Genomic DNA, 12,076 nt, shown 5'->3' with positions numbered 1-12,076 from the left:
CGCGCCGTCCCCTCACAGCCCGAGTCCCGGTCGCCCCGTAGCCAGATGCGCGTCCCGAGAGAGGCCGGGGGTCGCGGCGTCCACGGACAGCAGGCAGCGGACCGAGGCCTCCTCCCGGGGCGACCCCCATCCCTCGCCCCCCCAGCGCTGCCCCCGGCTCACAGCGTCTTGGGCATCTCGTCCTCCATGGCTGCTGCTGTCGCGGCGGGGCCTCCGCGTCCAGGTCCCGACCCTTGACTACCTCCCAAGCCTTTTGAGGGGCTATGGCTGCGGGATAGCGGGGTTCCGCGGCCGGCCGGAGGTGCCTCCGCCTCCTCCTCTGGCGGCAATGCCACTTCAGCGCCGGGCCCCCGCGCGAACAATGAAGCCCCGAGACAAGATGGCGGAGAGCCGGGAGCCTGGGAGCCGCCAGCCGGGTGACCCGCGCCGCGCAGGCGCAGAACCGCCGTGCCCTGTCCACCTCCCGGCCGCCAGGCGACACCTCCGGTTATAGGCTCACTTGTTGCGCAGCCGCTCTTCCCCGAGACGCGAGGGGAGGTTCTGAGTGCGCAGGCGCGTGGGTTACCGCTGCCGGGACTGTATCTGGTAGTCTGCTCATTTCGATTTTAGAAATTTTCAGCAATGATCTGATGACATAGAAACCTATAGGAAAATGAAGGGTCCTAGCTATTTCCAGAGATAGGACTATGAATATCTTCATATTCTCTCATTTTAAGCGACAAGGATGAAAAATAACAGCTGCGCCGCCCGGGAATCGAACCCGGGTCGCAAGAATGGGAATCTTGCATGATACCACTACACCAGCGGCGCTGATGGAAAGCTAGGCCGTCAAAAATCCTTTAGGAGTAAATGGAAGTAGAAATTAGCTTACTATGAAGATAAAAGTTAATATAGATATATAGATAGATATATATAATTTTTCATTTATCCTAAATTCTTAGGAGAATATATAGTGTGTTGTTTTTCATAGATTTAAGACATATTTTATTTTTCATAGATATAATAAATATTTTATTTTTCCTAATCCCAAAACATGAATGAATGTTCTTGCCTTCTTGTTATAGAAAGAACCCTTTCAAAATGTTTTACTTAAAAAGGTCTCAGAGTCTTCGATAAGAAGGCCTTGCTATGATAATATTAACCACATATTTGAGATCCTGTAAAACATTATCCGATTTTGCTGTAGTTTTCATAATATTTTCATTTTGGGGTAATACGTAATGTACAAAATATTTAAGAAATAGTTATTTAGCGAAAATTGGTCACAAGAATCTTAAAAGCAAAAGAGTCTGAAAATATATCAATTTCACATGTTCTCTTGCAGAGAAGAAAAATTAGTGTTCTGGAATTTTGCTCAGTGTACTCATTATGCAGCACTTATTTCATTTTATATGCTAACATGAAATACTGTTTTTAAATATAAAATAATTGGCACATCCAAAAACATCATGTCCCCTTCAGAGTTCCCCCTTAGATTATAATACCTTTAAATTTTTCTATTTTTCAAATTGTCCTTAGAGGTGGTGGTACTTTCTTCAGAAAATAAAGATAAAAAACTTTTGAAGGTAAAGAAGATAAATGTTAATAGTAGTCTTTAAAAAAACGAAACCTTTAGTTTCCATTTATTTTTCTAACACTACTGTGGTTGAGCACCTCGTCATATGTTTTTGTGCATTAGCACTCCCTCTTCTTTGAATTTCTTATTTATATACTTAGATCATATTTATATTGGGTTGTTTACCTTGTCTTAGCAATTCATAGAACTCTATTTGTATGTCTGTGGTATTAAACACTATCTCGTTTGTCATGTGTGGCAAATATTTTTCTCATGTACTTTTTGTAATATTTTCTGTAATTGTGTCATTTACTATGTTAATTCTAGCATAGTAAAATATATTTACCTTTTCTCATATTGCCTCTCTTTTTTGTTTGTTTTGTTGTTTTCATATTGCTTCTTACTTAAGAGAATAAATACTACTTAACCATGTAAATAATAATACGAATAAAGAGATGTAAAGTGATACTAAAATGCTTTTCTTCCAGGCAGTTTCAAAGAAAGAAAGAAAAAAAAGAAGTATGATACAGTGACAGATTTATGAATCTGAGTATTTAAGGAGACTGCCTTTTTTAACAACACTCCTTTAGCTAAAGGTTGATGTATTACCGTATTATACCTATGTAAAGGCATTTTGGTGGGGCCGTGGGACAGGCCTTGAACTGCTGATGTCAAGGTGGAAACTCACCAGCTCCTCTGGGGAAGAAAGATGGGGCTGTCTATTGGAATCCGCTCCATCAGTGACTTTCCCTTTCTTGAGTGAGACATGCAAGCTTGTCTGTCTTAAGGAATCACGATGGGACAGTGGATCTGGTGGGTTTTGTGCGTTAAACAAAACCAAACTCATATCTGGTGAGCCCCAACCCTGTACCCCCCGCCCCATGATTTTCTTCAAATCTTTTTACAGTTTTCATGGCAGTTTATTTTTGAAAGGGCATGATTACAGAATGGAAAGTGTTGGATACCTTCCCGCTTTACAAATGTTTGACAGTCTCCTAATTCAGTTGTCCTTTGAATTAAATTCTTTCTCAAGGTTCCAGTTATTCAGCGACTCAAAGAGACCCATACACAAAACAGAAGGAAACGCTACCTGGTCTTACCCTGTCCTCCCAATTGTTCTTAGGAAGGAGCCCCGGTGGTAGAGTGGTTAGGGTTCGACTGTGATCCTCAAGGGCAGCAAATTGAAACTACCAGTCTCTCAGTGGGAGAAAGACAGGACTTTCTACTCCATAAATAGTTCATCTCTGAACTGCTCTACCATGTCCGATAGCAGTGGTTCTCAACCTTCCTAATGCCGCGATAGGTTCATACAGTTGCTCATGTTGTGATGATTCCCCCCGCCCCATCCATAAAATTATTTTCGTTGTTACTTTATAACTGTCATTTTGCTACTGTTATGAATCAGGCGACTCCTGTGAATGCACTGTTCTACCCCCAAAGGGGTCACGACTCACAGGTTGAGAACTGCTGTCCTATAGGGTCACTATGAGTCAGAATCAATTCAATGGCAGTGAGCTATTGTTGTAGGAGCCCATTGTTGCCGCCATTATGTTAATCCACCTTGTCCAGAGCCTTCCTCTTTTTTTGCTTCCCTCTACCGCTCAGAAGTCCTTTTCCAGAGACTGGCCTCTCCTGATAGCATGTCCAAAGAATGTGAGACAAGATGTCGCCATTCTTGCTCTTAAGGCATTCTCTGGCTATATAGCTGCCAAGACATTTGTTTGTTCATCTGGCAACCTGTGGTACTTTCAACATCCTTCGCCCGCACCATAGTTTACATGCATCTATCCTTCTTCCATCTTCCTTATTCAATGTCCAACTTTCCCATACATATGAGGGGATTAAAACTATCTCGACTTGCATCTGGCACACCACAGTCCCCAACACTTCAAAGAGGTCATGTTCAGCAGGTTAACCCATTGCAATGTGTGGTTTGATCAGCCGCAGAAGAGAACTTTTCTAAATACAACACTTCTACCAAGGTCACAAGCCTATCGAGTTGTCATTGAGTTGATTCTGACTCATCACTATGTATACCTGAAGGAAACACTGTCTGGTCTCTGCCAGAATGATTGTGTTTCCGCCCATTGCTGCAGCCAATGTGTCAATCCAACTCTTTTTCGCTGACGCTCTGCTTTACCAAGCATGAGATCCTCCAGAAACTCAACTCTACTAATGATGTGTCCGAAAGACGTGAGACCAAGTTTTGAAGCGCTTGCTAATGAAGATCAAGGACTGTGGCCTTCAGCGTGGATTACAACTCAGAGTAAAGGAAACCCAGTCCTCACAACTGGATCGGTAGGTAGCATCATGCTGAATGAAAATAAGACTGAAGTTGTCGAAGATGTCACCTTGCTTGGATCCACAATCAAGGCTCATGGAAGCAACAGTCAAGAAATCAAATGATACACTTATTGGGCGAATCTATACAAGTCCTCTTTGAAGTATTGAAAGGCAACGATGTTACTTTTAGGACTAAGGTCTGTCTGACCTATTTTCAATTGCCTCATAGGCAAGTGAAAGTTGGACATTGATTAAGGAAGACCTAGGAAGGATTAAAGCATTGAAATTAGGGTGCTGGCAAAGAATGTTGAAATTATGCACTGAAAAAAGAACAAATGCTGTCCTGGAAAAAGTAGAGCCAAGATGCTCCTTAGAAGCAAGATTGGTAAGACTTGGTCTCATGTACTTTGGACATGTTATTGGTAAGACTTGGTCTCATGTACTTTGGACATGTTATCGGGAAAGACCAATCAGCCCCTGGAAAAGGGTATCATGCTTGGTAAAGTTGAGAGGCATTGAAAACGGGGAAGGCCCCTAGATGGATTGACACAGCAGCTGCAGCAATGAGTTCAAGCACAAGAACAGTCGTGAGCGTGGGGCAGGACCTAGCGGTGTATCTTTCTGTTCAGCACAATGACCCGAAACCATCTCTAGGGCCCTGAACAGCAATAGTGAGTCTACATTCTGACTTCGAAGGACCATTCTGGCTGTACTTCTTTCAAGACAGATTTGGTTGTTTTTCTGGAAGGCCACGGTCATTTCATTATTCTTGGCCAGCATCACAATGCAGATGCATCAGTTTTTCTCTGGCCTTCTTTATTGCAAGTCCAGCTTTCACATAAGGTGATGGAGAATACCGTGGTTTGAATCAGACACACAGTAGCCTGCAACATAGTATCTTTGCTCTTTGATATTTTAAAGAGGTCTTTTGCAGTAGATTTTCCAAATGCAATATATGTGTTTTGTTTTGTTTTGACTGTTGCTTTTCTGGGAATTGACTATGGATCCAAATAAAGTGAAACAACTTCAGTCTTTTCTGGACTTATCATGACGTTGTGTATTGGTCCTCTTGTGAGGATTTCGGTTGTCTTTATCCTGAGTTGTAATCCATCCTGAAGACTACAGGGCTTGCTCCTTATCAGCAAGGGCTCCAAGCCTTCTTGGCCTTCAGCACGCAAGGTTGTGTTATGTGCATATTACAGGTTTTGAGAGAGCCTTCTGCCAATTCTGTTGCCACATTTTTCTTCCTATAGTCCAGCTTCTTGGGTTATTGACTTGGCATAGAAATGGAATGAGTTTGCAATAACAGATGTATGAGCCCCTAATAAAATGTTTAAAATAAATAAATAAAATAAAATAAAGGATCTAAAATTAAAAAAAAAAGAAATGGAATGAGTGTGGTGAAAGGATACCTGATACACACTTTTCCTGATTTTAACCCATGAAATATCCCCTTGTTCTGTTTAAAAGATTGTCTCTTTGTCTATGTACAGGCTGTGCATGAGCACAGTGAAGTGTTCTGGAATTCCCATTATTCTCAATGGGAGAATATAGTTCACTATTATCCCCACAGTCGAATGCAAGTACACATATTAATATTATCCTCTGCTTTCAATTCAGATCCACCTGACTGCAGCAATGGCATGCCTTGTTCCACGTTCTCATCTGAATTCAACCTGAATTTCTGGCAGCTCTCTGTCCACATACTGCCGCATTCTTTTCTGAATTATCTTCAGTAATATTTTATTTGAATATGATATCAATGATATTGTCAGTTAAGTTCTGCAATCTATTAGGTCATCTCTCTTTGCGAGGGGGACGAATATGAACCTTTTTCAGTCAATTGTCCAAGTAGCGATCTTCCAAATGTCTTCACATAGACCAGTGTGCCCCCAGAGCTGCATCAGTTTGGTGAAACATTTCAATTGGTGTTCTGTCAATTCCAGGAGCCTTTTTGTGTGTGTGTGTGGCTAATACCTTCGGTACCCCTTGGACTTCTTCCTTCAATTCTGTGGTTCTTGATCATATGCTACTTCTACCACTTGAAATGACTGAATAGTGACCCATTCATTTTGGCAGAGTGACTGTGTTCCTGCCAGGTTTTGATGCTTCCTGCATCGTTCAATATTTTGCCCATAGAATTCTTCAATATGCCACTCAAGGGTTGAATTTGTTCTTCAGTTCTTTCAGCTTCAGATAGTCTGGTCGCGTTCTTCCATGTATAATTCTTTACTCTCTCTATTCGAGCAGCCCTTTGAGTTGATCTTTTCAGGTCTTTTACTTCGTAATTTCTTCCATGCAATTCCGCTATTTTCTGTTCAAGGACAAGTGTCAGAGTCTCTTGTGACATCACTTTGGTCTTTTCTTTTTTTTAAATGACCGTTTGTGTTTTGGCTATTGCCCTACAACTCATCTGGTCCTCAGTAATTCATGTTCAATGAATCAAATCTGTCCTTGAGATGGTCTATACATTCTAAATTAGTGAAATTCCTGTTGCTCTGATGCTAAGAGAGCCATGAGGTGGGGTATACTTAAGGTTGTATTTTGGTTCTCATGTACCTGTTTTAATTTGCTTTAGCTTCCACTTGAGCTTGCATATGAGCTGTCTCAGTCAGCCTCTGTCTGAACTTGTTTTAGCTGCTGACATTGAACTTCTCCATCATCTTTTCCCACAGATGAAGTCACGTGTTCCATTTTGTGCTAGCCATGTGTATTGCCGCTGTTTATGTTGTTGGAAAAAGGTATTTGCAATGCAGAAGCCATGGGTCTTACAAAATTATATCATACAATCCGAGCTTTGTTTCTAGCACCAAGATTGTATTTTCCAACTACGAATCCTTCTTTGTTTCGGACTTTGTTATCCCAATCACACAGCTTCCTGTCTCAAATGTTAGGCAGGTTTCTGGGTGTATTTGACTTGCTAATTCCAAAAGGGGCACCATTTTTCCTCTATCAGTTCTGCTTTTTCATATCCAGAACGTAAGCCATACACCACTTTTCAGCCTTCTTGCCCATAAAAAAAAGAATCAGGGTATTAATGTAGTGTTAGCTAGTCTGAGATAGATGATGTGCATGCTGACTTTATCTAAAGTGGTTTATGTTGTACTACAGATTTATGGTAAGTTATATTTCACCTGGTGTCCTTTGATTCAAAGATGTATTTGAACAGTAAAAATTACATTGAATTTGAACTTTCCCCAAGTATCATTTCACATTTATTAGTAACTGAATAGCAGGCAGTTCCAATTTATTATCTTTAAAAGGGGGCAGAAGTAAAAATTACTGTGCAATAAATAAAGGAGCCCTGATGGTGTAGTGGGCTATGTGTTTGACTGCTAACTGCAAGGTCAGTTGTTCGAACCCACCAGCCACTCCACAAGAGAAAGATGAGACTTTCTGTTCCTATAAAGATTTATAGCCTCAGAAACCCCCAGGAGAAGGTCCCATCTGTCCGATACGGTCTCTGTGAGTTGTAATCAATTGAATGGTAATGAGTTTGTTACACTCAAAAAAGATTCAAATGTTCTGAAACCCAAATTGGGGCTGTCAGAGTTCAAATGCCTTTATTAAAGTTAAAGTATTCCAGTCTTATTAAAAGATGGCACAGCTTCTCCACTTGTGCAAGGAACACTTAAAAGGAAAGCTAAACGTTTTCTTAAAAAGAAGCTTGGAGTTAGCCTCACCTCTGAAATATTTAACATGAACTATCCATGGACTTGTATGTGTTAAAATGTATTCTAAAGTGTTTATTTACTGCATAACTTGAAGAAAAATTTAGAGCTTCAAAACATGTATCAAAATTACTATGAAGTCTTCCACTTTAAAAAAAATCATTTTATTGGGGGCTCATACAACTCTTATCACAATACATACATGAAATCTTACACTTTCGACACTCTAAATTTGACACTCTCTTTCCAGATATGTGCCTTTTCAATGAAATGATTTTCCCACACTCTTCGCAAGCTGTGCTCTGGCTTTTCAGTAGCTACCTTCTAGTTTCTGTATTGATCGCACAATAAATATCTCATACCAAAGAAAATCCGGTTGCCATCTAACCGAGTCTCACTCATAGTGACCCTAGAGGGCAGAGAACAACTACGCCTTTGGGTTTCCAAATCTTTACATCTTTTAAAGGCAGCAGAGTGACTGGGGGGTTCAAATCACTGACCTCCTGATTGGCAGCTCAATGCATAACCAACTGGCCACCAAGGGTCCCTGTCTAGCTTCCCTTGGGAACTCCCTTAATTTCTAATTATTTTTAGCAAGTTTATTGTTGTTGTGAGTCAGTAAATAGAACTGAACTGCTTCAAAGTCTGGCAAAAGGAGTTAGATGAACATCCCTATCACCTTTTGGAATTATTACTTATGTGTTACCTCATATATTAAAATCAGCTCAATGTTGAGTAAAAAAAATCTAATTATTTTTCAGGTATTTCTTACCTTTTAAAAAAAATCTTTTCCTGTAATTCCTGGTCCTGAATTCTCATTTTAAAGACTAAGATGATAAATTAATCAATTAATATAACTTAATCTCTGAAAACATACTAGAACACCAGGTCTAAGAAACTACAGCTGATGTCTATGTAACCCAGTTTCTGAATCTGCTCCCCAACCAACTCCAGGAACAAGCCTGAAAACCAAGACACTGGGGGAAAATTTTTTTTTTTTTATTCTGAGGGGGAAATTTTTTTTGATGTTTTTGTGCTTTATTATCAATGCATCTTGATTGCAAGTTGATTAATTTCAGACTAAAGAACTTAGTAGAATTTGTCAGTCTCTTCATAACCAACTTTAGTGATTGACGTGTGAACTTGATAATAATTGTATTCGCTGGTCTTTCTCATAAGCCTCTAGGTATGATCCTGTCACACATAGGCTTTTGCTTTAAGATGGATATTAAAATGTTCTTTTTGATGAAGAATAGGATGCCACTCCTTGTGAAATTGTCACTCTTGACATAGTAAAAAAAGCCACCCACATAGCCAATTCTAATAAAGCAATAAATATCAATTGACGGTCTACCCGTTGGCAGTGGGAGCCCATTAGCAGCTCCACAGGAAAAAGATCTGGCAATTTCTTCCCTAAAAATTGCAGTCAAGGAAAACCTGTGAGGTAGCTGTACTGTCACATAAGATCAGTCTGAGTTGTAATTGATGCAAGGAGAATGACCAGGCATAAGGCACCGAGAGATTGTGGGCATGGGAGTTTGGAGAATGGAAAGTCTAACACATGAGCTGCCCTATTGCTGTTCCTCAAACAACATCAGCATTCTCTTTGCATGGTTAGCTCTTTCCCCAGAAATGTCTGGGTTCATTGCCAGACTTCTGGCAAGTTTTTGTTCTAATGCCACATTCTCAGTGAGGGCTACCCAGTCCATCCTGTTGAAAATGGCAACATATTTAAAATGCACTATCCACTTATGTAGGTCACCATTAGGATGTCATGTTCATTAGTGCACAGTTCATTAGCTCATTATTTTGTTTACTGATTGCTCTTAAGCAATTCCTGAACATGGTTTGCTGCTTAGAGGGCACTCAATAAATATTTACATGAAGGAATGAATGGCTGCTTCTTTTCTTGTCCTGATCTTCTACTCTCTTCTTTCAAGTTCAACTCTTCTAACTCATTTTCTTATCACCCATACTGCTCTCTATGTTTATGGTTTGCTTTCTTTTTTTCTGAGGGAGTGAACATAGTTCCAGGACACTGTGGTGGTGCAGTGGTTAAGGCTCAACTGCTGAGTGGAAAGGTTGGAATTTCAAGCCCATCAACGTGAAATAATTCACTGGGAGAAAGGCCTAGTGGGATGCTCCCATAAAGACTGACAGGCTAGGAAACTCGAGGGGACTGTTCTACTCGGTCACGCATAGTCACTATGAGAATCAACTCAATGGTACACACACAGCAACATTATAATGACAAAAACGAAGTTAGGTAACATCATTCACCCACCAACTTTTCTCACTTCACAATGACGGGCCTTCAGAAAGGTCAAGGAAAATGTGTATCAAGAAAAAAAAACAATGCAAAAATTGGAAACTAGCTTTTCACCCAAATAAACTCATACTAATTTATTATAACATGTCTGGACAGGATCTAACCACTACAAAAGGTAAGACATCAGTTTGAAAAGAACTTCTATCAGAGCAACATGACTTCTATGAAAATTGAAGCAAGTTTCTTGGGACCCTGTGTCAAAGAAATCAGTAGCTAATAAGTGGATCACTCCTTTATTTGTTTATTTATTTTGATAACTTTTTAAAAAGGACAAGATGGTATTAGAAATAAAGCCCACAGCAGCAGGCCATTGACATAAATAAAAAAAAATCTTTTTATTGGGAGCTCTTACAGATATTCTAACAATTCATAATTCAATTCGATCAATTATATAATTGCAATTGTATAATTGCTACCACCATCATTTTCACGTTTCCTTCCTTCTTGAACTCTTTGATATCATCTCCCCTTTGTCCCCTCCCTCCCTTATTATTATATTATGCTAATGATTATTTATTAATCATTCTATTGGGGGCTCTTACAACTTTTATAACATTCCATACATCAGTTGCATCAAGTATATTTGTGCATATGTTGCCATCATCATTTTGAAAACATTTTCTACTTGAGCCCTTGGTATAGGCTCCCCTTTCCTCCCTATATTATAATTATTATATATCATTATTATTATTTTTCCTGTATCTTACACAATCCAATGTATTCATTCACCCACAATTCTGTTATTTGTTCCCCTTGAGTGGGGTTATACAGTCATCATTGCTATCGGTCACCCCCCTCTTCTCATACCCTTATTACTCCCATTACTATTTCTGAAGGGTTTATCTATCTTGAATTTCATGCATTGAATGACCTTAATTATACAAATGAACATACACAGGTCTCACAAGATTAATGAGGTGAAACTAAGACCATAATAGTAAGTGGGGATGGGATATTAAAGACCTAGAGGATAGTTATGTGTTTCATCAGTGATATACTCCACCCTGGATATATCATCCCTTCCATGTGACCCTTCTGTGAGGGACTGTCCAATGATTGTACAGGTGTGTTTGGGGTCTCCACTTTGCCTACATTCCTTCACATCAATCTGATTGCTTATTTTTGAATTTCTAATACCTATTCCCATCAACAGCTCATGATCACACAGGCTGGTGTGCTTCTTCCATGTGGGCTCTGTTGCTTCCCTGCTAGATAGCCATTTGTTTAACTGCAAGTCTTTAAGTTCTCAGAGTCTATCTTTTGATAGCTGTGCACCATCAGCTTCTTCACCACTTTTGCTTATGCACCTATTTTGCCAATGACATCAATTTTTGAGGAAAAAATTACTCTTCTCTGTGCTCTAATTGAGGAGGACCAACAGTTAATAGCAGAAACAGTAGCCAACACCATAGACATCTCAATTGTTTTAGTTTATTTAATTCTGATCTAAATTTTAAGCTAAGAAATCTTTCTGCCCCAAAACTGTTGTGTCTCACTCACCTGTAGACAAGAGCAGCGATTTCAGTGGGCATTCTAAATAAATGGAATAGATATCTTAAAGCATTAAAAAAATTTGTAATAGGAAATGAAACATGGCCCTATCAGTACAATCAGGAAAACAAAGGACAACCAAAATAATAGCTTCCAAGGTGTGAAAGCGGTATAGTCAAAACAAAAGTGAGCCATTCAGTAGCAAAAGCTGCAATGCCATCAGTGTTTTGGGATGCTCCAGGTATTTTGCTAGGCTGTCTAGGAGACCAATGAACAGCAACATCTGCTTACTTATAAGTGTTTTGAGAAAGTTAGCTAAATCCTTAACAACAACAACAACAAACTCCGGGGGAAACCTTAACCTGCGTCCTTCTCTGTCGTTATCACAATGCACCTGCTCATCAAACCTCTCATCAAACAAGGACACTTTTGCAAGAAGAGCAGGAGAGAGGAGTGCGAAGGTGAACTTCCTCGGGAGCCTCTGACCACCGCCAGAAGCCGAGTGGGCTTCAGATTGGTGAGAGAGAGAGGGACGGCGTGGACCCGATTGGGAAGCAGCAAACAGGAAGCGTGTCCCTGGGGAAGACTGGCGGACTTGTGGGAGCGGGGCGGGGCCGGACCAGGGGCGGGGCCGGGAGGCAGGAGGAGCCTGATTGGCTGGGGCGGGACCTGGGCGGGGCCAGAGGGCCCAGCCGGCCGCGGGGCGGGGCAGGCGGAATGCGCAGTCACACCGCGCAGGTCTGGACG

The 12,076-nt window shown here is 40.7% G+C and overlaps 2 protein-coding genes and 1 non-coding gene across 3 annotated transcripts in view; 1 reads left to right on the top strand and 2 right to left on the bottom strand.

Annotated features, from left to right (window-relative positions):
• Nucleotides 1-340, bottom strand: part of TIA1 (TIA1 cytotoxic granule associated RNA binding protein) — a 27,983-nt gene extending 27,643 nt beyond the window's left edge. Inside the window, 1 exon segment of the mRNA XM_045294181.1 lies at nt 163-340. Coding sequence (XP_045150116.1) covers nt 163-188 — 26 coding nt within the window. The 5' untranslated portion in view covers nt 189-340.
• The window catches only part of PCYOX1 (prenylcysteine oxidase 1), a 29,767-nt gene continuing 18,019 nt past the window's right edge, over nt 329-12,076 (top strand). The window contains exon 1 of the mRNA XM_013006536.2: nt 329-416. Coding sequence (XP_012861990.2) covers nt 329-416 — 88 coding nt within the window. The remainder of the gene's footprint in view (nt 417-12,076) is intronic.
• On the bottom strand, nt 740-810 carry TRNAG-CCC. Its single transcript has one exon. It is a non-coding gene; the product is annotated as a tRNA-Gly (tRNA).

The sequence above is a fragment of the Echinops telfairi genome, unplaced genomic scaffold, assembly GCF_000313985.2.
Source record: "Echinops telfairi isolate 266 unplaced genomic scaffold, ASM31398v2 ScPeMD7_2573;HRSCAF=3158, whole genome shotgun sequence".
NCBI lineage: Eukaryota > Metazoa > Chordata > Mammalia > Afrosoricida > Tenrecidae > Echinops > Echinops telfairi.
Note: the sequence above shows the minus strand (reverse complement) of the source record. Positions and strands in the feature narration are given on the sequence as shown.